Source organism: Schistocerca gregaria, chromosome 4, assembly GCF_023897955.1.
Source record: "Schistocerca gregaria isolate iqSchGreg1 chromosome 4, iqSchGreg1.2, whole genome shotgun sequence".
In the NCBI taxonomy this organism is placed as follows: domain Eukaryota; kingdom Metazoa; phylum Arthropoda; class Insecta; order Orthoptera; family Acrididae; genus Schistocerca; species Schistocerca gregaria.
In genome coordinates this window covers 668,954,193-668,980,794 of record NC_064923.1, presented here as the reverse complement: position 1 = coordinate 668,980,794, position 26,602 = coordinate 668,954,193, and the positions used below count along the sequence as shown (strand labels likewise).

General features: G+C 37.4%; 1 protein-coding gene across 2 annotated transcripts in view; it reads right to left on the bottom strand.

Annotated features, from left to right (window-relative positions):
• Nucleotides 1-26,602, bottom strand: part of LOC126268190 (CAAX prenyl protease 2) — a 114,709-nt gene that overhangs the window by 7,308 nt on the left and 80,799 nt on the right. For both annotated transcript variants that reach the window (XM_049973799.1, XM_049973800.1), the window contains exon 5: nt 8,928-8,996. In XM_049973799.1, the coding sequence (XP_049829756.1) occupies nt 8,928-8,996 (69 nt within the window). The remainder of the gene's footprint in view (nt 1-8,927; nt 8,997-26,602) is intronic.

Sequence of the window (26,602 nt, the reverse complement as noted above, 5' to 3'; positions counted from 1 at the left end):
ACACAGTTCCTTGTTGTGTGTTGTCTATCTCCTGAGCCAATGGCTTAATGGCTTTCACACCCCCACAAGCACATATTTTAAACCGAAGTGTGCACAGTGGCATGTTCCATAATTAAAAGCTACCTATACACCATTTTGGGTTTCCACAAACATTTTTCCATCAGCCTAAGCAGTTAGTAGTGGAACACGATACTCCCTACTATAACCATGTTACATCACAGGATCTATTGACAGTATTACAAATTTCATCTCCTGATGGAAAGTAATAGCTAGCAATTCTGTCTCAGAATGTTATAGTTTTGCCAAGAGAATTTTCCTTTGGATATATAGGGTGATCACATAGTTTTGCCCTGATTATAAAAAATTATAACAGAATAATAGTTTGACATAACAAGTTACATTTGATGCCATTACATAGGTTAGTGTTACTGGCTGTTGTGACCACAACACCGATGCTGGCAAAATGGTGTCAAAGCAGGAGAGAGCGCAATGTGTGCTTTGGTTTCACGAAACGAAATCGTCCATCAGTGTTCAGCGTAAATTTTGAGCCGCTTATGGACGCAACCCTCCTGACGTTAAATCAATAAAGCAATAGTATGCAAAGTTTAACGAAACAGGCAGCGTTGAAGATTGTCCTCGAAGTGGCAGGCCTTGTGTGAATGATGTAACTGTTGATCATGTTTGGCAATCATTTCAACAGAGTCCTTTTAAATAAACTCGTCAAGCATCATGTGACCTTCAAATACTGCAAGCAAGTGCGGTGAAGATTCTCCGTGAAAGGCTTAGGTTGCATACTTACAAAGTGCAAACTGCGCAGGCCTTGCAACCGAACGATTTGCTGACATGTGCTGAATTTGCAACTGAGATTCTCAAAGGGATTGATAGCGCTCACAATTACTTAAATCGCATATGCTTTACCGATGAATCCACCTTTAATGTCAATGGAATGGTAAACAGGCATAATGTCCATATATGGGGTTCATAGTTACCACACGCTACTGTACAGTTACAGCGAGACAGCGAAAAAAAGTGAAATTTTGATGTGGCCTCATGCAGAACAGGGTTTATGGACCCTCTTTCTTCGTGGAAAAATCCGTTACCGCTAACATTTACTTAGACGTTTCACAAAAGTTCATTGCCCCACAGTTATAAGAGTATCAACCATGGACAATTTTCCAGCAAGATGGATTGGAAGTAACGATCCAACACCCTGGCCACCCAACCCTCCAGATTGACCTTTTTTTCTGGGGCTACATCAAGGATAGAGTATTCGTCACACCAGTTGCTGATGACAACAAACTGAAGAATAGGATACAAGCTGCTATGGGTACTGTGTCAGAACACATGTTACGTAACACCTGGCAGGAACTGGAATACCATCTCGACATTCTTCGAGCTACCACGGGAGCACACGTTGAGGTTTACTAACGTAAGTGGTCTTAAAAAAACAAACAAAAAAACTAGTAACACTAACCTACGTAATGGCCTCAAATATAATTATGTCAAATGGTTATTCTGTAATAAATTGTTATAATCAGGGCAAGACTTTGTGTTCACCCTGTATATGTTTAGTATGCATACCTCAAAAAACTGAGAAACTGATCTTCCAACTAGTGATGGAAGTTCTTAATTTGGAACTATAAAATTCAGAATAGTTCTTATGTTAAAGCTATTATTGATACTGGTCCTATAATATATTCAAATTCTATCAGCTCCGAAGCTATTGCCCACATGACAACATGAGCCAATAATTTCGCAGCAATCAATGTGTTTGTATATTTTTCTCACAAGTAATACAAGACAAAGCATTGCAATGAACACTTCCTGCTGAGCATCAGAAGAGTAAATGAGCATTTCCAGGCAATTCTCTATAGGCTCTTGCAAACAACATTGTTCACTTAAAAGTTTAATTGACAGCAGAATACACCAATAACAGTGTGGTTCAACACAGATAGTCGTTAGCAAGACTGGAGTTGATTGCTACTGATCAGTTTCCATTCATTCTGTTTTTATGAGGATATCTATCCCTTTCCACAAAATGAAGCCAAAATCATTATATGCTTTGCTAAAAATAAATGTACTGGAAATTTCTCTTAATAAACAACATTAAAACAATTAAAATGTCTCTCTTTACTTAATCGGAAGAAACTTCTATGGCAATTTGTAGCTGAGGACGGAAAAGACAAGAGTGGGATAGTGCAGTAATTAAAAAAGCCCATCCTAATGAACAGAGCATTCAAGAAAGGCGTGAAGAAACACACAGCAAATTGGAAATGTTTTAATACTCCTGAGGGTAAATCAAAAGAAACTGCAGTGGACAAAGAGAAAGTCTGAGGACTTGTGGAAACAGTGAATAAGAAGTTGGTACAGCAGCAGAAAGAAAGAAGATGCAAATGTACGCACAAAGACATCAATCCCCTTTTTTACACTGGAAATACAACAAGCAAAAATGAGTATTATTCTTACTGCATTCTCTTCATATCTTTCAAAATATGAAATTAATGATGATGTAAATAAAATAAAAAGAAACTTCCACACGGGAAAAATATATTAAAAACAAAGATTCCAAGACTTACCAAGCAGGAAAGCGCTGGCAGACAGGCACAATGAACAAAACACACAAACACACGTGTGTGTGTGTGTGTGTGTGTGTGTGTGTGTGTGTGTGTGTGTGTGTGTGTGTGTGTGTGTGTGTGTGCGCGCGCGCGTGTGTGCGCGTGTGCGCGCGCGCGTGTACACCTGTCTTTTTTTCCCCTAAGGGAAGTCTTTCCGCTCCCGGGATTGGAATGACTCCTTACCCTCTCCCTTAAAACCCACATCCTTTCGTCTTTCCCTCTCCTCCCTGAAGAAGCAACCATCGGTTGTGAAAGCTAGTAATTCTGTTTGTGTGTTTTGTTCATTGTGCCTGTCTGCCGGCACTTTCCCGCTTGGTAAGTCTTGGAATCTTTGTTTTTAAAATATGAAATTAAAACTATTTAAATTTTGTCTGTTTAAAAAATCTGAAACAATCAATTCTTTTTATTTTTTTCCTAACAGCAATTGGCTCTACTTGCCTCTCCACAGTATACAAAGAATCAAACATATTAGCATCACCTGCCTAATGCACTACCAATGCACTGCCTCAAAATGTTCAATAGCTTCCACAGCTTGTCTACTGGAAGGCACAACTGCTTCTTGGTCATCATCCTCATCCTGAATCACCTCTCTCTTCCCTTCTTCAAAATATTTGGTAATGATGCTATCTATTATTGTATCTCTGGAGTGACGGATAACTGAAGTGTCAACAACAACAACATACTCTTGAAACATAGACACTATGCCAAACACAGACAAATCTGTATGCTCAGATAATTCTTCTTCCAGTGGTTCCTGTGTTTTCTGTGAACTTAAAATCCTGCTTTCATGAAACAGATACAAATAGTTGGACTCATCCATCCATGCTTTGGCTACATAACACATAGTATCCAAAAGTTATATAGTTATAGATTCTGAGCCTGTGCCATTATCGTGCATAAACAGTGTCTTCAAGATAAGAATTTTTCTATATTTCCATGTAAGTGAATGGATAATTCCCAGATCTAATGGTTGAAGCTCAGCAGCATTACTGTCCTATTTTTTGCCTCCATTTTAGCATCCAGTGCATGCTTAGTGGATGTGAAGATGGAACTGGGCATCCATATAGCACTGTTGGAATCATGTGCTAACAAACCAATCTCCAATGAATTTATCCAAATGATCACATGCTGATGGCTGAATGTATTTATGCTTTTTTGCCATGGAACCAGAATGTCTCACACTGGCTAAGAAGTTGGGCCGATTTCTCACAGTCATATTCAGGGGAAAAGTGGACAGTCCTAGGTCCTTCGCTAATTGAACTTGTGATCCAACATGCAAACCTCCACACTGTAGAAATCATCATTTTTTCTTCCACAGAAAGATGTTTCCTCTCTTTTGTAATCATTTCACTCATAGGCACTGATTCAAGTTACCAAACAACGTGACTTTTACACTAGTGTATTTGCTTATTATTAATGGTATGGAACTATCTTTTTTGGGGTCATGGTTAGAATTACAGCTCCCTTATTGCATTCAAAGAAGCAGTCACTGTATGGATATGGTTGAATATAAATTTTACTGATTACTCTTAGTAAAGTTTAATGTAATGGTACATTTTGTTTCAGAATTCTTAATTAAATATGCAGTACTTACTTTTATTTTTTTGCAACAAGAATACATCTTGCCTAGTTCTTTTTGTAAAATTCTGGCACAATTCGTAACATTTCCTCTCTACTGTCTTCTGTTTTTAAATTCAGCAACTTAAATGATCTGATGGTAATGACTTTAGTGGCAACCTTCATTGTGCTCATTGCATTGTATTATAACAGCTTTAATTTAATTCCACAGTCATTTATACAAATAAACATCACTTCTAAAGATGGCTGTCTCTATAACGGGCTTTCATGTGAAACACGCTAATCCATACTAAGCACACTGTCTTAGGTTGGTACCACCTGATATCAGACGTAGACCTTCCTCCTCAAGATACCCCATAACAAGATGACAATTTCTGCTCTCTCTCACCATGAATTGTTGAGCTCAGTGATGATCTTGTCAGCAAAAAGCTGTAGATTTCATAACTATTGTTCTCTGTTCACAAAGGCTGCCAAGTTTTGTCCAATACTATATTACAAATTTTATTTATCATAATTTTATAATGATTTTCAATAGTAAGTCTTACATTAGAATATGAATATCTTATTAATATGGTTTCACAAAAGACTTCTGCTTCCATGTTTCATTTACGCCACTGGACATGATCAGAATGAAGAAGGAAACCCATGTTGGCATGTACTAGCACTCACCCACTGCCTTCATGATAATCACAAAGGCAGTGGCCGAGTGCTAAGACACACAAACATGGGACGTGGGCTTCCTGCTTCATTCCTATCATGTCCAAGGGTGTAATTAAAACACTAAAGCAAAAGTCTTTTGTGGAACAATATTTAAAAGATATCCGTGTTCTAACATGAGACTTATTACTGACAATCACTATAAAATTACCATAAATAAACCTTTCAACACATTATTGGTTAAAACACTAATGCTGGCAGTTTTCATAAACATAGAACAATCGGCACCAAATCTACAACTCATTGCCAACAAGATAACTCACTTCAGGTATGCCCTGGGTGTGAAAGAGGGCAGAAATTCTCATCATGTAATGGAAAATCTTGAGGAGGAATGTCTATATCTGACATCAGGTTGTAAACATAAGACTGTGCATCTAGTACATATTAGCACATTTTATGTGGAAGTAACAATGATTCATGAAAGCCCATTATAGAGATGGCCCTCTTAAAAGTAGTGTTTACTTCTATAAGTCACTACGATATTAAAACAGTTGTAATACAACACAATGAGCAGAAGAATAGTTGCTTCTAGAGTCACTATCATCAGATCATGATTATTTTTAAGACAGTGACTCAGTATATCTTCCCACCCTTCCAAATACTGTCAACCTGTAATACAGGCAGCCATTACATGTCGACAATTAAAATATTGTTTACCACACTAACACTATATGACCAATAACTCCAAGGCTGACTGAGCATAAACACAATGCAATTTTTGCAGAAATCTGTATGAAAATCAATGTCAAAGGTCATGATAATGCCAAAAAAAATTAAAGCATGGGAAATGCTGTAACATGGAATCGTTAATGATGGGAAAGCATTGTATTGAGAGAATAGGACTTCTGCTGGGACTGACGAAAATGAACATAAAAAAATGGGAAAACATAAAATAGCGGAATCCAAAAATGTGGCTTTACGGTACATACATAATCCCACTGATAATGGAAGTAAGTTTGCTGTTCACTCTCATATTAAAGCCCACTCAAACAGAGCAGAAGGGTCTGGTAGAGTGTGTCATGGTGAAAAGGAACTAAAAAATGTTGTAACTTAATCTCAAAGAAACAAGAAGAAAATATGTTCAACTGTCATACCAGAGGAATACTCTAAAAAACTTTATCATCATTGAGAGACAAAGGACTAATTTCGAGATTCTTTTATTACTTCTAGTATTAACTACCTTTTTGTTCTGATGTGCTGGCGTAAAGACGTACGGTATAGTTTAATGTCTATGTGTGTGTTAAATGACGGTGTTAAATGATGAAAAATGTGTTTTATAATTTCTGTCAAGATCAAGCGTAAAATGCCATACCAATGGAGTACAAATTATTCTGTTAAAGGCGGATTTTAGATGGAGGCGACGATCTTTACGATGGCGCTGCTCAACAATAGAGGTACGTGATTGTGCTCACTACTTTCTTTTGGTGGCCGCTAACATTAATTTCAATGTGTTTTTGCCGAGACATTCAGAACCTGCAATCTTCCTTTTCGTATAAAAATAGGAGTCCGGCTGAAAAAGAAATATTCTTAAATTTAAATAATTGCAATTCTTTTACCCAGGCCATGGGGAATGATAGAAAGTACATGCCTCTACCCTGATCGTACGTTCACAATCTACAATCTCCGAGTGTGTTATGACGTAATTATTTTACACACACACACACACAAAAAAAAAAAAACGATAGATCTTTCTCATCAGATCGCAACCACTTTTACACAATTGTACATACCCTCTGAATGTGTCTAGTCAGTCGTACACATTGTTCTAAAGCTTTTCTGTTAATATTCTGTGGATTGCATCTCCGCAATTAATTTTGGTTATGCCGCAACTTCACACGAAGTATTTATTATGCAAGTTTCAGGCTCCATTTAATGTCAAAAAAATTTCAAAGTATGGCTGACTAAGCAAACCACTACAATAATTTCATATCTCTACAAATCAGTGAAAAGAAAAATCAATAAAAAGTTTAAATGAAGATCACAAAAGAATGTGGTCTCGATAAATATAAGAGACAGAATCATCAAGAAGATGACAATGGCAACGAAAAGCAGTGAAATAGCAAACTAATAAGCAAACTAATAAAAGTTTGAGACTGTGAATAGCTCGTACCGGGTCAGAACAGCAACAGTGTAGTGAATGAAAAATAGCAACAACAAACAGGGGTGAAACCTAATGTAAACAGTACACATACTAGGTAATAGATATGGATTTAAGTTTCATGTGACTGTTTTGGAGGAAAGTTCTTGTAAGAGCTTGGAAATGTTAACAAATGTCAAGTGCACAGAGGCTGCTAAATGTTATATTGGCTGAAAGTGCACAAAAAGATTGGTATATGCTACACATAATTATACATTCTTGCTTCTTTCCAGGGAAAGAAATGGTTATCAGACGTTCTCCTGTTGGTTACCAGTGATGTTTGTGACAAACATCATGTGCCTGCATAATAGTGGAAGATGAATAACTAATTTCACTACAGTTAACACTTCAAAAAATTTACAATGGTTTCATATACAGATTTGCCACTATGATGCATTTGCTGTAGCACTGCCGTGATGTAAGACAGTCACTACTGTGCTTTCAAACTCTCACATAACTGTGTGAAAAGTTAACAGTTGTCACAGAGAGCAACAAAAAACTTAATATACATGTGATGCACCAGTGCAGTTACTGCTTGAGCATATTCAAGAATATCATAAAAAGAAATATTATTTAAATGGAAGTTGCGAGTAAATCTGGAATAAAATAACATAATGAAATGCAATATCTTTGATCAATACACACTACAAACAATGAATATTACACAATTACACATTGTCATGAAACTGAAAACCAGAAACTAACAGTCAAACTGTGTTATCTGAAGATGCTTCAGAGATTTATTTAAATGTTAATTTTTAAATTTACTGTTAACCATACAATAATTACTGTTCATGTAAATTTATGAAGATGGTCATATTAGTCCCGAAAAATTTGAACTGGTCAATCTTCAAAGAAATATGCTGAATACCTTACATAACATTTGCACTTACCATAATTTCAAGATCGTCCACTAAAATTATTCTGGCTATGTGACCACATGTAAAAAACTCCAATCTTTCAGTAATGGTTGCAAATGACCTTTCTCAGGTTGCTTTAACTACTGAATGAAAGAAGTTTCTTATACACTTGTGGAAGAGGCTGTTAACATAATGCGATAGGATATTGAGGATGAGGAGGAAGGATGTTAGATATCCTTTATTGGCGTTTGCATTACTCCTTTTCATTGGCAGAAATAGATATTCTTGATTGGTATTTGTTTAATTGCTTTCTCCTGGTGAAAACAGAGGAATGAGGAACCGGTGGCAGTTAGGACATAGTGCTCTTTGCTTGCTGCCTAGTGCCGGCTGTGGGTGTGCCAGTACTCTGCGTACCTGCAGCTGCTGGGGCCTACTGCACACCTGTGTGTGCTGCTCTGCACAAGCTGCTGTTCTGTAGCACTGTTACTGAAAGCAGCCAAGATGCCGAAAGTCTGTACCTGTTCTCTCAATTTCAGAAGATTATTTTTAATGGGGAAAGTAGGGAACTCTATAACGAATGGGGCAATGAAATGTGCTCTCCTACTGCATGTAAATGTGACTTCAACTAGAACTACTACATATGTTAATTATAAGGCTGTCTGTCGGAAGGCATTAAACAGACACGGCATTTCAATATTTCCACTTATCTTCCAGTCTCCAGTTGTAGAGGTTGAAAACATGCCATAATATTTTGCATATTTTAACTGACTTGTGGGCTAGTATAAGATTGATGACTAGAGGTCCATCATCTTTACACAATTTTTACAATTTTTTTTGCAACGATTCTAGGTTTTCTTCATTAAGTTCTTAATACAACACACACAAAATATGTATTGTTTGGAGGAAAGACAAATCTGTAACTAAATGCGACATATAAATCAGTGATCACTGTCGTGCACAAACTTACATTTTGTTGTTTACACTGTTAAATGTGTGTGTAGAAAGTGAGAAGTTACTTACACGAAATCATCAATGCGTGGCGAAGATCCAAACCAGTCTTCATTCTCTCAACCATATGGTGAAAGTGGGCTGGAAATAATTAGCAAAAACCAGTAAAGTCATCAGTCTAATCTAATTGCACCAACAGTATCTAGGGGAAAAACAGAAGAGGAACGGTACCTGCCCTCCCCCTCTCTCCCTCCCTCTCTCTTTGTTTTCGAATGTACCACATCTAGAAACATCACTGTCATTCTGCATACTTTTTTTTTAACTGTTCAACTACATCATGTATCCTCACTCAGTACAATAACTTATTTACACCCATGAGTGTACAATGCATTTCAATGTCTTGTCATTCTCAAAACAATGTTCCTAAAAATATTCATTTAGCAATTTTAAATGGTAAAAATCAAATGGTTCTATATGTCTGGGTTGTACAGCTGATGCAACAAAATCTGTCATATGCAATATTTACAATTTTATCTTTGGCTTTCACAAAAATATGTCATGTAATCTTGTACTGTCACACCACAGAATATCAAATAATTCTTGTGGTCAATAAACGTATAAATTATGTCTGTGAGTGTGAAGTGGACCCCCCCCCCCCCCCCCCACACACACACACACAAACCTCTACATTTCTCATTTCTAGCGCATTTCTTCCGTATACAGTCTCTTGGCCTTGTGTTCAAAGATGAAAATGAAGATCCAAATTTGTTAAAATATCTTTCATTCCAGTGTGTAAGAGTGCAAAATTAAATGAAAATTTTGCATATCCACTGTGTCAAAGCTTCTGAGTAACCCAGGTTTTCAGTCATTGAAATCACACCTCTTAGACATCAAAAGGCAAAGTTCATTTGTTATTTCCTGGCAATGATCATAAATAGTGCTTCTGATGCCCTGATTATTTTTGTGGATGAATGTATTATGAGGACAGCAATTGGAAAGATTTCAAAAATTTATGATTTTTACTGTCCAGGTTTGTAGTTACGACAAGTCACAACCAGTGCTGCACAAGGAGTGGTTTAGTAAAAAAGCCAAGTAAAGAGCTGCATAAGCACTGCTTCATTAGTTCAAAAGAGAAACTCTGTACAACTAAAATTCACTTATAAATATTACATTTTTGACAATGTATTATTTTTTATTTACATGTGAAGCTCTTGCTGTTTACAAAAATCTTTGCTTAATAATGGCTGAAACTAGTTAATAAATTAAACAGCAAATTACACTGTTACATTCAACAAGTTGAAGAGGCTTTTCTAGCAGCCACTGAGAGAACAGAATGAAACCAACTGCAGATTGTGGTGCACGTTGGAAGAAATGATGCCTGTCACCTGGGCTCTGAGGTCATACTTGGATTATTCTAGCAACTGGCAGAGAAGGTTGCGAAGACCAGCCTTGCACATGGAGTTTCATGGAAGCTCACAATTGGCATCATTGTGCTCAGAACTGACTGTGGCTTCTTTGCTCTGAGTTGAGTAGAAGGACTAAACTAGAGACTTCGAAGGTTCTGTGACGAGCCTCAATTTTCTGGTGTTTCAAGTTCCTCATTAAGATATGACACTACTTCTGTGTGTATATACGGTAAACTAGATAAAAAATCAGTAGTGCCATATCTCAATGAGGAACTTGAAACTTCCAGCACAGGGCAGGAGCAACTCAAGTTTAAGAGAATATTGACCATACACTGAATAGATAAGTACCCAGCAGAACAGTCACAATGAGAGGGACCCCCGATGGTACACAGTCACTGTAAAGAAACTTTTAAAGAAAGATACTGCAAAATAGGTGCAAACAAAGTATAGGACTATAGATAGAAAGATGCTGAATGAAACATTTTTGGCTGTCAAGAGACCAATGCTTGAAGCATTCAATGACTACTGTACCACAGTACTGTCAAATGATCTTTCAAAAAAAGAGAAGAGAACCAAAGAAATTCTAGTTGTATGTAAAGGTTGTTAATAGTGGCACCGAAGTTAGTGTCCAGTGCCTAGCAAATGTGACAGGATCTAAAACTGAGGGTAGCACAACAAAAGCTGAAGTGCTTAACTCAGTATTCGAATGAAACTTCCTGGCAGATAAAAACTGTGTGCCCGACCAAGGCTCGAACTCGGGATCTTTGCCTTTCACGGGCAAGTGCTCTACCATCTGAGCTACCGAAGCATGACTGACAACTGGTACCCACAGCTTTACTTCTGCCAGTATCTCGTCTCCTACCTTCCAAACTTTACAGAAGCTCTTCTGCGAACCTTGCAGAACTAGCCCTCCTGAAAGAAAGGATACAGCGAAGACATGGCTTAGCCACAGCCTAGAGGACGTTTCCAGAATGAGATTTTCACTCTGCAGTGAAGTGTGCGCTGATATGAAACTTCCTGGCAGATTAAAGCTGTGTGCCCGACCGAGACTCAAACTCGGGACCTTTGCCTTGCCCGCAGATGACACAGTTCTCTATAATTAAGTGCTGTCCGAAGGAAGCTGTAGAAACATTCAGCGAGATCAAATGTAAAATCGTTCCTTTAAAAAAGGTTTCTATTGACTATAAAAACCTGGGTGTAATGTTTGTAGCGATACGAAATGGAATGATCACACAGGCTCTGTCGTGGGTAAAGCAGATGTACACTTCAGTTTAGTGGTAGAATACTGGAGAAGTGCGACAGTCTACAAAGGAAATTGCTTACAAATCACTCATGTGGCCCACTGTAGAATATTGCTCAAATGAGTGCGATCTGTACCAAATAGGATTAATAGGGGATATTGAATGTATAAAGAGAAGGGTAGCATGAATGGTTACAGGTTTTTCTGACTTGGTGGAGAGTGTCACAGAAATTCTGAAGAGACTGAACTGGCAGACTCCTGAAGATACAGAAACTATCCCAAGAAAGTCTACAAAGTTTCACAAACCGACTTTAAATAACGACTCTAGAAATACACTACAGATCCCTACATATTGCTCATATAAGGATTGTGAGCACAAGATCAGAATAATTACAGCATGCAGAGAGGCAGTCAAACAATAAACATGAATGGACCTGGAAGAAACCTTAATTACTGGTACAGTGGGACATATCCTCTGCCATGCACTTCATGGTGGTTTGAAGAGTGTAGATGTAGATGTCTCACACACACACACACACACACACACACACACACACACACACACACCCCACTCCCCCCCCCCTTCTTTCTACTCTAGGTATGAGGTGGTAGACGTTTTAAGAAGAATACTGCTTCTCATCTCAAAGCTGCATGTTCTTTATTTTGAGTATTTATAAATACATCACATCATCTAAGAGGGGGGGGCGGGGGGGGGGGGGGGGGGGGGGGGGAGTTTATAGGCATGCAACCTTACAAATATTAAGAGAGACACATGTGGAGAAAATTGCTAAAAATGTTAGCACACAGTGAGGAGTAAAACTACAAAATGACACTCACTCACTCACACTGACCCACACAATCACTTTATCTTACATGCCATAAGACATTGGAGAAAGGGCGAAAAGTGCTACACTTGGGATTATGACATCATTCCATGTCACTTCAACGCACCTCTCAACCTGACCCTATCAGATTTCTTTCAACTTTGGTGCATTCAATGACCCAGATAAGAGATGGAAAAATATCAATTTGCAGATGTGCATTTCAGCTGTGAAGAAAGTTACATGTCTGGGAAGGTAATTTGTGCAAAATTTACATGCCTATGTCACAATCTAAATGACTGTATTTCTGGTTCTAATTCAGTTACAGTAATGAAAATGGTACAATTGGAAAGCTAACGAATAGACCTTTATGTTGATACTCCACATGACAGGTTTCTGAGAATTTTCATACTAAAGATCATAGACCTTGAACTTTTACCTTGAATATTTCAAAATATCCCATCTTCAATTTTTTTTGAAAAAAATGTATGTAATTGCTCCAGTATGTTACTATAAATATGGTAAATATCAAGATGGCACACCATAGACATCATGCACAAATAATTATTTTGTCAACTTAAGTACATCATCAACATGCAGTAAGCAGCTATGTATCCAGTTTGTTCTGTACTACCAGCAAAAAGCAGTTACTTTTATGCAGACCAGTTCTTTAATATTCCTAGCTGTGAATAGTCAATGAGAGCACTTTTATTTCAACCAATCAACATTAGCCTGTTTTAGTGAACAGCCAATCAGAGAAACTCTTATTTCAACTAGTCACCATTAGTCCACTGATATCTACATATTATGCAAATTTTGTTTCGTATGTTTTGTGGCTGTGGCTCGTTTAAAAAAGTGCAGTGGATATGTGTCGTAAGGTAATATTTAGTAAAAAATGGATTTCAAGTCAAAATTTTATTGTTGCGCAATCCATTCAGGGAAGAAGGTCATGCAAGAGTGCAGAAGAATTTAAGGAATGTTCAGAAGTGAATGATAAACAAATATCCTAATGTATTGTTAAGTGGGAAAATTTGCAGTAAATGTAGAAAAAAATATCACAAAACCCAACAATCACTGCAGATGTTGCCTCAGTTGTGCCAGGTACTTCCAGAGTAGCATCTGATCTGGCACTCGATGCTTTAAATAGTAGCCTTCGGTATTTAGGTGAATCTCCTGTGAAGAAAAAGAGGCTTCACATTGAGAAAAAGTACCCAAAGCAAAAACTGAAAGCAATAGCCTCTGTGTTGGAGCATACTTAGGTGGCACAACCAGAAAAAGAAGAGAGCTGAAAGATGAGTTTCACAATTCAGACCTATGTGCGACAAAACACAAATTCTAACTATAACTTGAAAGAGTTAGAATATAAGGAAAACTATGAAAGAATTTTCTGCTTCAGATTACATGGTACGGAGTGCAAAACAGTTAGTAGCTGAACATGGTATATTAGTGACACCAAATCCAACCACTAACAAAGAGTGAAGAATACACATTACCATCATACAAGCACTGTGTAGCATTCGTTAAATGTAATCCTGCACTACCAGCATGTTTCTTAGGTTCATGTCCCTATTGTCCAGGCGTGAAAAGACTAATTGATTATCTGTATGGTCTGTTTTGGTAAGAACTGCATTTACAAAATTGCATGTAATTGTTGGTTAACTACAGGCAGTAAGTTCTAGAATCTATAACAAAGTCAACAGATGATTTCATTGAGGTTACAACAGCTCCTACTGCACTCATTTATTTCCCAGCAGCAGTCACATTTCTGTAAAATCACTAAAGAAGGTCTAAAAGCAAATGAGTTTCTTGTTCTTTGTGACTTTGCAGAAAATTACTCCTTCACCAATCAGGATAAGGTACACAGATTCCACTGCAATAATTCACAGGCTACAGTTCATCCATTTGTAGCTTACTACAGAGACTCGAGCACTAATGAAATACGACATGTATCATATGTGGAAATATCCAACTGCCTTCAGCATGATACGGTGTGTGTTTACCCTTTCCAGACAAATTTCATCAGTTTCATAAAATGTCAGTTTCACAATCCAAAGCACATTTATTACTTTTCAGATTGATGCGCTACCCAATTCAAAATCAGAAAGAACTTTATGAATCTGTCCTACCATCAAGAAGATTTTGATGTTACAGCAGAATGGTTTTTTTTTTTTTTTTTGCTACAACGCATGGTAAAGGACCTCGTGAAGGGGTAGCAGGGACCGTAAAGAGGTTAGCAAGACTTGACAGCCTCAAGCGACTTTATAAAAATCATATTTTGACATCATGACAGTTGTTTGAGTGGTGCAAGGAAAATATTCCTTCATGTGTCTTCCATTATACATTGGTTTCCCATTATGCTGAAGATAAGGCCAAGCTGAAACAACATTTCAAAAATACAAGGACGATTCCAGGTATCCATAAGCTTCATTGTGTAATACCTGTTTACAAAGGTTTAGTAAAGACAAAGACATATTCTGCTTCTTTTGTGAGTAGAGAAAAGCCAGTAATTGCTATGGTGAATGAAATGCTGTTAACAAATATACATGGATTTGTTGCCTGTATGTGTGACAGACAGTCATTGGTGGATTGCATATGTCTTACTAACACGCGAAGAAACAGATGAAGTAAAGGTCAACTTCTCACATTCATATGGACCATAACCATCATTTGAGTTTCCTGTCAAACCAGACACTTGTGTCATCAGAAAATGTGACATTATCACAAGAGTGGATCCAGTGACACCAACTGGAAGGACATACAATCTCCCTGCATCAGATCTGGTGAACATTAAAAATTTCGTTGGAGAATTGTGAGAAGAGATCTAATAACTTTTCATTGCCTTTTCATTACAACTGTAATGTAAATAATTCATAATACCACTATAATAATGTAAACCATATTTTTATACAATATTACTTGTGGATTGTACTTTATCATAATTTTTGTTTCATATATGTGTGTTACCTTCATTTCGGTAGTGTATTGATGCAGACAAAATAATTTTTTGTGCATAATGCCTTTGGTGTGCCATCTTGATATTTATCATATTTATAGTAAATACTGGAGCAATTAAATACTTTTTTTTTCAAAAAAATTGAAGATGGGGTGTTTTGAGATATTCAAGGTCAAAGTCCAAGGTCAAGGACCTTCAGTATGAAAATTCTCAGAAACTTGCCATACAGCATATCAATGTAAAGGTCTATTCATTAGCTTTCCAATGGTACTATTTTCATTACTGTAACTGAATTAGAACCAGAATTACAGTCATTCATGTTGTGACAGATGCATGTAAACTGCATTTTTTTGTTAGTCAAGGTGATACACAAGTCTTAAAAATCAAATGAGCGGAAGGTGAAGAGGGAGTATATGTACAATAAAATGTGTTAAGGAATTTTTAACATGACTATTGCTGATGTTAACAGTTTGCCCTGAAGATGACTTATTTCATATTGAAAGTCTTCCTACAATAGGTTGCATCAGAAAGAAATAGCAAAATAAAGGACACGCTTCCCTGGAATGTTGGTACGGAAATGATTGCTACAGAATGTTTCGGAAATTGGTAATCCAACAAACAATGGAGGATTTCTAAAAATCTAGTTCTTGCTCCAAAACAGATAATGTTTTGCACACAATATTAAACGAAATAGTGTTTCACAGGAAGAGAACTGGAAGTAAACAAAAAATTCTGGTAGAAGGAACTCATTTAACTGACTTGCAGAGCAAATAGTATACAAAATAGAGAACAACGCTGTAAGTCTATTTAGACTGACAAAACTAGTACTATAGTACTTGAGAAATTGATTTGTTTCCATGAGCATTGGTCCTGTTGTTAGGTTGTGTACACTGAACAGTAAATACATACAGCAGGTTGTGTAACAGGAATGATGAAAAGAATTATGATGAAAATAATTATGAATTTTTTTTCAAACTGAATGCCACTACAATTGGCCTGTAACTGGTGAAACATACACTAAGGTGACAAAAATTGCGAGATACCTCCAAATATATTGTTGGAACTCCTTTTGCCTGGTGTAGTGCAGTGACTCGATGTGTCATGGACTCAACAAGTTTTTGGAAGCACCTACAGAAATATTGAGTCATGCTGCCTCTATAGCTGTCCATGATTGTGAAAGTGTTGCCAGTCAGGATTTTGTGTGTGAACTAACTTGTCAATTATATCAATTATATCCCATGAATGTTCAATAGGATTCATGTCAGGCAAACTGGATGGCCAAATCAAATCATCCAGAATATTCTGCAAATCAATCGCAAACAGTTGTGGATCAATGACACACTGAATTGTCATCCATAAAAATTCTGTCATTGTTTGGGAATATGAAGTACATGGATGGCTGCAAATGGTCTCCAATTAGCTGAATATAACAATTTCCAGTCAATGATCAGCTCAGTTGGACAAGAGGACCAAGTCCATTCCATGTCAACACAGCTCACACCTGTGTGGAACCATCACCAGCTTGCACATTGCCTTGATGACAACTTGGGTGCATGGCTTCTTCGCATCTGTGCTAAACTCGAACCCTACAATCGGCTCTTACCAACTGAAACTGGAACTTGTCTGGCCAGGCCACAGTTTTCCAGTCATCTAGGATCCAGCCTCTGTCATCTGTTGCTATATATCAATAAAGTCAAATTTAACCACAATGTCCTAATGGACACATTCATCATATGTCCAATATTGATTTCTGCATTTATTTCAAACTGTGTAGCTTGTCTGTTAGCACTGACAACTACGCAAACGCTGTTGCTCTCAGTCATTAATTGACGCCTGTTGGCCACTGCATTGTCCATGGTGAAGGGTGGCGCTTTATGGTATTCTTGGCACACACTTGACACTTTGGATCTTGGAATGTTGAATTCCGTAACAATTTCCGAAACGGTATGTCCCATTTGTCTTGCTCCAAACACCCCTCCATATCCAAAGTCTGTTAAATCCTGCTGTGTGGCCATAATCACAATGGAAATCTGAGTACAGTTGACAGCTCCACCAGTGCACTGCCCTTTTATACCTTGTGTATGCTATACTACTGCTATCTGCGTATGTGCATATTGCTATCCCATGACTTATGTCACCTCAGTATACGCTATTGTAGGGAGAGCCACCTGTGAAACACTGGTACACTTACTGTGTACCAGTTGTCATGTAAACAGTGATCAGACCTCTACATTGGTATGACTACTATCAAGTTATCAGTTAGGATAAATGGACACAGGCAGGGGTGTATATTGCAACACATGATATCTTGTTGCAGAGCATGTTCTACATCATGACAGTCATGACTTCAGTGCGTTTCACTGCTAATGCTGCCTGGATTCTTCCCTCAGACACAACATTCTCAGAACTCAGCCAAGTGCAAACTGGCAGTACAACATGTCCTTGGTTCTCACAGCCTGCATGGCCTTAATTTACGTTTTTAGAAGATTGGATGGGTATATCACATAACTAATGAGGAGGTATTGAATTTTCTGAGGCATAAAGGGATCACCAATTTAGTATTGGAGGGTAAAAATCATAGAGGGAGACCAAGAGATGAATATACTAAACAGATTCCAAAGGATGTAAGTTGCAGTAAGTACTGGGAGATGATGAAGCTTGCACAGGAAAGAGTAGCATGGAGAGCTGCATCAAACCAGTCTCTGGACTGAAGACCACAACAACAACTTTTTTTCTTTTAATTTCCTCAGTCTCAGCATTTCTTCTCAGAAATTATTCATTTCTTCATTAACTTTTCATTTTCTATATCTTTTATTATCTCAACTGTCTATTTTTCCCCACCACCCACCTCTGTCAAATATAATCTTTCTGCTCTTATTAACTCTTGCACTACATATTGTCAATAATCTCTATCTTTCTTATTACCTTATCTTCCACATTTAAGCGCTCAGGTTTTTCAAATCTTATTCGGTGCAGTCCCCCTCAGTCTTTCCTTCTAATCCCATCTGCTAAGTCTCTCCCGAACCACGATTTTGGGCAACTTTTCCAAACTCTCCCCACTTCCTGAACCTCACCAGTTCTTTTCCTTCATCCCTCTTCCTTCCCCTTCAACCTTTCTGCTAGAAGAAGGAGCAACTGGTACTGAAATCTTGCATATTTCTTTAACTTTTTATGCATTTTCTCCTGCCGCCACTATGTAAGCATTTTTTTTATCTATCACATTATATTAAAATTAATTTCAATTTTGACATCTGAAATGAAGCTGTACTTTTGTGATACTTCTTCAATAGCACATGACAATACCTTTGTGTCAAATGAACCATTCAATACTATTTACATTCTGATGTTGTTTCTTCGAAATTTGTTCATCTTATATTCTAAAAGTGAACCTTCGGGATTATTATGCTGTTTGGTCAACTGTATACAATATTTCATTTATAAACCTTCCTGGCAGATTAAAACTGTGTGCCCAACCGAGACTCAAACTCGGGACCTTTCTCGTTCTGGAAACATTTCATTTATATTTCCTGTTATGTGCTTGGAATATATTTTTTCACTTTCACTTTATCTCTGACAATGTTAATTAGCCTATAAAATCAGATTTGTTCTTTTTGCTAGATACTGACAAATAATCTTACTTTTGGCAATACAAAAGTAATTAAAAATATGGTATAGAAATTACATTTAAGATTAGATAATATTCGTTCTCTAGAAAATATGTTTGTGTTTGAACAACATCCCCTAAATAAACGAATCACAATCTCATCTCACATACTCTTCGTTCTGAGAAAAAGTAATATCTTTGTCAACTTAGAAATAACCAGTCTTAGAGATTGTATGAGGGGGTGGAGGAGACTGGACATGGTGACAAGTCTGGGTCTTGCCTCCGCGTTTAACTATGTGACATGCATTATTAAAAGCTAAGAGACATATAGAATACACTAACATATTTTTATGGATCTTAGTATTTTGAAGAATATTATGAAGCAGGTTTGTACTGAAGATACAGCTGTATCTTGTTTGAATTTAATGTAGATTTGATCCATCAATGTACAGCTTTTCCTCCATGATAGTGGTTGCTAAAACTGAAACTGGTTGAGAATAATGGTATATTAAGTACAGCTGGTGGCTCAAAATGCTATTCTTCATAAAATGAATGTTTGAGTTGTTGCTAATAGTACTGTGTTGTGGCTTTAATTGCACAACTATAACTTAAACCTTAGCTAGTGTGGATTAAGCTTGAAAGTTCATAAAAAGGAAGAAATATTGTTGGAGTTACTTGCATGACATAATTTCTGCACTTACAAGGGGACTTTCCAGTTTTGGAAATTCAGTTTGGGATGAGACTTCGCAGGCTGGTAGTATACCTCAAGGGGTGTCCACTCATAGAAGTCTTAAAGCGCACCATCCAGAAAATTCCGAGAAAAAAGGCTCTAAAATTTTCAGCATAGCTCATTTGCACCTCATATATGGTTGAAGTAGCATTCCCGCATACAGGTGAAATAGCTGTCAGTAACATGCTAGAATGTCATAAGGCTGATCTGGAACTTTATTTTATTTTGTTTTAAAAATTATAACAACTTTTAAACACAGTTAACAACCGAAGGTATTATATTTAAACAATAAATAATTTTATTTTGTTTGCGAAATGGCTGTCACATGTGACTTACATGAATCAATACTTTCATTTAAAACACTGAATAATTTCAAATGCATTTTTAATGGAAGTAAAGTATTAATTACTGTCATTACAATGTTATTACAAAATTAAGTGATATTATAAGCTGTGGAAAGGTTATAAATACTCTTTTAAATTCGAGTAAATGGTGTCTTCATGGAAAAGCAGAGTATAGCTGTTGCCTATCATATATACACACACGCAGACAGTCAGGAAGTACTGAACTAATCGAGCAACAGGCCTGATCTGCTACGATGCCAGTTCATTCCTACCTTTCACAGAGTTTGTAGAATTATGTACTGTGAAATGTTACTGGAATTTTCACAATACTGTGAATTAAAAATGTTTGTCAATGAAGACTTCACGAAAGTAACAGAAGCTGTAGATTCATTACACAGTGAAGTGTCAAAGGTTATGTTAAAAGACACAGTTGTTCATTACGAAAGCTTGCTTGCTGCAAATAATTCGATTGCATTGGAATCTTCAATGACAATTTCTCATGAAGCATTCTTGCTGGGTGACGAAATTTACAGACTTACTATGGACATGGTGGCTGAAATAATACTTGTGACTGATGATGAACTTGCTCATGAAAATTAAAGCTGTGAAGATGAACTTTTCCAAAAGTTTGAAGACCACAGCTCACCATATGAATATGAACCAGAAGAGAAATAGACGGTCTTTCTATGGATTACAAAATTAATGTTGTTAATATCGCAAATGCTCGCCCCATGTGGAAACTACAAAAAGAATGATGCAGCCGATTAAGAAAGAAGGAATATTTATCCCAAAGGGAAGAAGAAATAAAAAAAGGAGGCAATCAATTTGATAAGTATGCAGCAATCAGTTCCTGGATGTGTGATCATTTTGTTGAAGCCAGACAGAATTAAGCGCAAGTGACTTACATGCAGTTTACAACAGTGGGCTTTAGCAGCACCACAACAGTTTACACATTTTGAATTCAAGAGTTCTGACAGGTGGGTTCACAGATTAAAAATAAGTACAGAATTCATCAGTGAAAAGTGACAAAATTTGTTTCAAGAAAAGAAACAGTGATGATCGAAGAAACCTTGGCTGCTGCAGCCACTTTTCAAACACACACATTAAAATTGATACTGAATTTCCACATCTGCGTGATTACTCTGCTATTCACAATAAAGTGCCTGGCAGAGGATTCAAGCTGTCTCTCTCCTGTTCCACTCGCGAATGGCGTGCAGGAAAAATGAGCACTTAAATTTTTCTGCAGGAGCCCTGATTTCTCTTATTTTATCATGATGATCATTTTTCCCTATGTAGCTGGGTGTCAACAGAATGTTTTAGCATTCAGAGAATAAAACTGGTGATTGAAATTTCATGAGAAGATCCCGTCGCAATGAAAAATGCCTTTGTTTTAATGATTGCCACTCCAGTTCACGTATCATGTCCGTGCCACTATCTCCCCTATTTCACAATAATACAAAACAAGTTGTCCTTCATCCCTCATTCCCACCTGATGTGGATCCCACACCACACAGCAATACTCTAGAATAGGGCAGACAAGGATGGCGTAAGCAGTCTTTTTACTAGACCTGTTGCACCTTCTAAGTGTTCTTCCAATAAATCATAGTCTTTGGTTTGCTCTACTCACAACATTACCTATGTGATCGTTCCAATTTAGGTTATTTGTAATTGTAATCCCCAAGCATTTAGTTGAATTTACAGCCTTAAGATTTGTGTGACTTATCGCGTAATTGAAATTTAGTGGATTTCTTTTAGTACTCATGTGAATAACTTCACACTTTTCTTTATTCAGGGTCAATTGCCACTTTTCGCACCATACATATATCACATCTAAATAATTTTGTAATTCGTTTTGGTCACCTGATGACTTTACAATACAGTAAATGACAGCATCACCTGGAAACAATCTAAGATGGCTACTGAGATTTTCTCCTCTGTCATTAACATAGATCAGGAACAATAGAGAGCCTATAACACTTCCTTGGGGAATGTCAGATATTACTTCTGTTTTACTCAAAGACTTCCCATCTATTATTACAAACTGTGACCTTTCTGACAGAAAATCATGAATCCAGTCGCACAACTGAGGCGACATTCCATAGGCATGCAGTTTGGTTAGAAGATGCTTACGAGGAATGGTGTCAAAAGCCTTCTGGATATCTAAAAATATGGAATCAATTTGACTTCCCCTGTCAATAGCACTCATTACTTCCTGAGTATAAAGAGCTAGTTGTGTTTCGCAAGAATGATATTTAATGAATCTGTGTTGACTATGTGTCAATAAATCGTTTACTCTAAGGTACTTCAGTACTTCATAATGTTCGAATACAGTATATGTTCCAAAACCCTAGTGCAAATTGATGTTAGTGATATAGGCCTGTGGAATGATGACCTTAGCTGTTGAGAGCCATTTGAACCATTTGATATAGGCCTGTAATTCAACGGATTACTCCTACATCCCTTTTTGGTTATTGGTATGACTTGAGCAATTTTCCAGTCTTTAGGTACGGATCTTTCTGTGAGTGAGCAGTTGTATATAACTGCTAAATATGGAGCTATTGTATCAGCCTACTCTGAGAGGAACCTGACTGGTATACAATCTGGACTGGAAGCCTTGCCTTTATTAAGTGATTTAAGCTGCTTTGCGACACAAAGGATATCTACTTCTATGTTTCTCATCTTGGCAGTTGTTCTTGATTGGAATTCAGGAATATTTACTTCATCTTCTTTGGTGAAGGAGTTTTCAAAAACCGTGTTTAATAACTCTGCTTTATTTGCACTGTCATCAGTGACTTCACCGTTGTTATCGCGCAGTAAAGGTATTAATTGCATCTTGCCACTGGTGTGCTTTATGTATGACCAGAATCTCTCTGGGTTTTCTGCCGGATTTCGAGACAGAGTTTCATTGCGGAAATTATTGAAAGCATCACACATTGAAGTACATGGTATATTTCAAAATTCTGCAATAATTTGCCAGTCATAGCATTTTATGTTCTTTTATATTTGGCATGCTCTTTTCACTGCTTCTGCAACAGTGATCTGATGATCTGACCTGTTTTGTGTACCATGGGGGATCAGTACCATCACTTATTAATTTATGTGGTATATGTCTCTCAATTGCTGTCGATACTATCTCTTTGAAATCATTCCACAACTTTTCTATGCTTATGTGATCAGATCGGAAGTAGTGCAGACTGGGTCTTAAAATGGTGTTAAGAGCATTTTTATCAGCTTTTTAAAATAGCTATAGTTTGCGTTTCTTTTTGATGGTTGAAGGTGTTATGGTTTTCTGCCCAGCAGCTACTGCCCTGTGGTCACTAATCCCTGTATTCGTCATGATACTCGCTATTTGTCCAGGATTATTTGTTGCTAAGAGTTCAAGTATCCTTTTCCAACCATTTACACTTCGAGTGGGCTCATGAATTAATTGTTCGAAATAATTTCCTGAGAAAACATTCAGCACAATTTTGGATTACGTTTTATGTCTGCTGCCAGCTTTGAATATATAATTTTTCCAGCATATTGAGGGTAGATTCAAGTCACCACCAACAATAATTGTATGAGTGGAGCACCTATTTGAAATGAGACTCAAGTTTTCTTTGAACTGTTCAGCAACTATATCTTCTGAGTTGGGGGGTTGGTAAAAATGATTCAATTATTAGTTTAGTTTGATTGTCAAGTATAACCTCTACCCACACTATTTCACATGAACTATCTACTTCAATTTCACTACAAGGCAAACTACTTCTGACAGCAGTAAATACTCCACCATCAACCATATTTAATCTATCCTTTCCGAACACTGTTAGATCGTTTGAAAAAATTTCTGCTGGACTAATTTCCTGCTTTAGCCAGCTTTCTGTACCTGTAACTATTTGAGCTACAGTGCTTTTTATTAGGGGTTGGAGCTCTTGTTCTTTCCCAACACAGCTACGACAATTTACAACTACAACACCGATTGTTTCTACGACTAACTTACTGTGTTTTACCTACCCCCTTTCAGACGGACACCCTTTCTGTGGTTCTCTGAGGCCCTCTAACACACAAAAACTGCCCAGTCCATTCCACACAGCCCCTGTTACCCATGTAGCCACTTGCTGTGTGTATTGGACTCCTGACCTATTAAGCAGAACCTGGAAACCTACCACTCAATGGCGCAAGTCAAGGAATCTGCCACCTACACAGTCACAGAACCATCCGAGCCTCTGATTCAGACCCTCCACTCAGCTCTGCACCAAAGGACCACAGTTGGTTCTATCGATGATACTGCACATGGTGAGCCCGCCTTAATCTCACAAGCACGACTGTCAGTCTTTACCATTTCCACTAGCTGCCCAAAAACAGAGAGAATCTCCTCTGATCCAAAGCGACACACGTCACTGGTACCAAAATGAGACATCCCCTCCTTGGCAGCTATGTTCCTAAGGGGCCTCATTACGCACCTAACGTTGCAGCTCCCAACTACCAGCAAACCCACCCTCTGTGAATGCCCTTGCGGGCCAAGGAGCTTCCTCTGGAACAGAATGGTCGACTGCTTCTGACTCAGAGACATTGTCAGCCAAAGACAATGCCCGAAACCTGTTCTCAGAAAGTTTCTCGCTGTCTGCCAGAATTTGGAATGATCTCCCACTCGACCACAGGTGAGGGATCAACTTCAGTGCAGGCAGTACCCAGGGCAGTCACATAGTGGACCGATCAGGGGACACATGGGACATGCTTGACGTCCCTCGCATATCTGCATCTGTCCCCACACAGTGATGCCCCTTGGCAGCAGCTTCAAGCTGTGTGACAGAAGCCAACTCAGCCTGGAGCTGTGAGCAAAGGGTTGCCAACTCAGCTTGTATCTGTACACAGCAATCACAGTTCCTATCCCATTACTCTAGTCGTGCCTGTTTGAAGTTCATAAAAATAAGTGACAAACTAACAGTGTACTTGGCTTATTAGCAACAGGAATTCGAAGTTCTCTCTCACTAACAGTCTAAACAACACTGAGCTACACTGAGCTTCACTAACCAAAACAAACAAAAGCCTGTATGATACGAGGGTTGATATAAGGGCTGATAACAACGATGGTACTGTACACTACACTGTTATTAAAATAAAAGCTTGTGCCTAGTAAGCACTCGAACATGGAAGAAATCACAAAAATAATCTAGTAACTACACAGGTATCTGTAAGTAAGTCACTTCTCTTGGAAGCTTGTAAGAATATTTAACAAACAAACGGTGTATTCGTCTTATTAGCAGCAGGAGGTGCTCTGTCTCTGACAGTCTATATATGACACTGAGCTACACTAACCAAAACAAAACAAAAAAGCCTGTACGATACGAGGGTTGATATAAGGAATGTTAACAATGGTGGTACTGTAAGCTACACTGTTATTAAAATAAAAGCTTTGCCTAGTAAGCACTCGAACACGCAAGAAATTACAAAAATAATCTAGCAACTACACAGGTATCTGTACATAAAAAAAAAAAATTAAGATTTTGTTATCAATGCTGACCAGACAGGTACTCATTGCAGGGCATTAAAAATTCATTTTCTCTCTATTTTTACGATTCTCTGACAAAATACTTCAGTTTTGGTTGTTTTTTCTTTCCAGGATGTCAGCATCAGTCGGAGTACAACAGCACTCTGGCCGTCAGAGGAAGCAAAGACATGACATGAATAAAGTGACACATACATATACCACTCAATATGCTCTCACTCTGGAAACATCCGAACTCAAGTGTGTGTGTGTGTGTGTGTGTGTGTGTGTGACACACACACACACACAAGAGGAAACCAGTAACTTTTGTGCCAGAGTTCCAAAATTATTGAAATAATATGAGAAAAATGATAAAAACGTTGTCATACCATCTACCAAATCTGGGAATGAACTGTATAACGACTATCTCAATCAGTGTTTGAAGTCTTACGTGGGTGAAGGACAGTTTCTGTTAATTTTGACTCTTGAGGTGGACAAGCAGAGCCTGATTTATATGACAAAATCTTTCAAGAATGTACAATTAAAGTGAAACGTACTCCACTTGTTCAACCATATGACATCTATTTTTATAGACAAGTAAAAAAATCTGATAAAGCAAGTACAAATTGTGCTTATCTTACTGAAAATAATAGAGGAATAAATTTTTGTGAAGACTGTATAAAAATACAATCAACAGTCCATCATCAGTGTCATTGTCAATTTTTAAGGAAATGATCAATACGCCTGGAATGCTTCCAGGCTTTCTGATGAAAACGAAGTATGTTTTTCAACAGATCTTTTAAAAAACATTGTTCCTATGAACAATCATCCTTCACATATTGTGCAAGATGCCAAAATATTTTGTGTTTTTCATGTTTTTATCACAATTATTATTCTGGTGCTTGCACATAAAATACAAAATTGACAAACATGATATTGTACAAAAATTTATATAATTGAAACTCCATCCAGAATTTTGTGACAGTGGTAATTCATTTACCTCCATTGAAAATGAATGTGAAATTACTCAACTTTTTAAAAAGAAAATACTGATGAGTGAATTCACATTTTTAAGTAGCTGTGACAGCCATTTCAAAAAACAAAATAAAATTATTTATGATTTAATTGATAATGCTTTAGGTAATTAACTTTATTTAACAGTTGTTATAATTTTTAAAACAA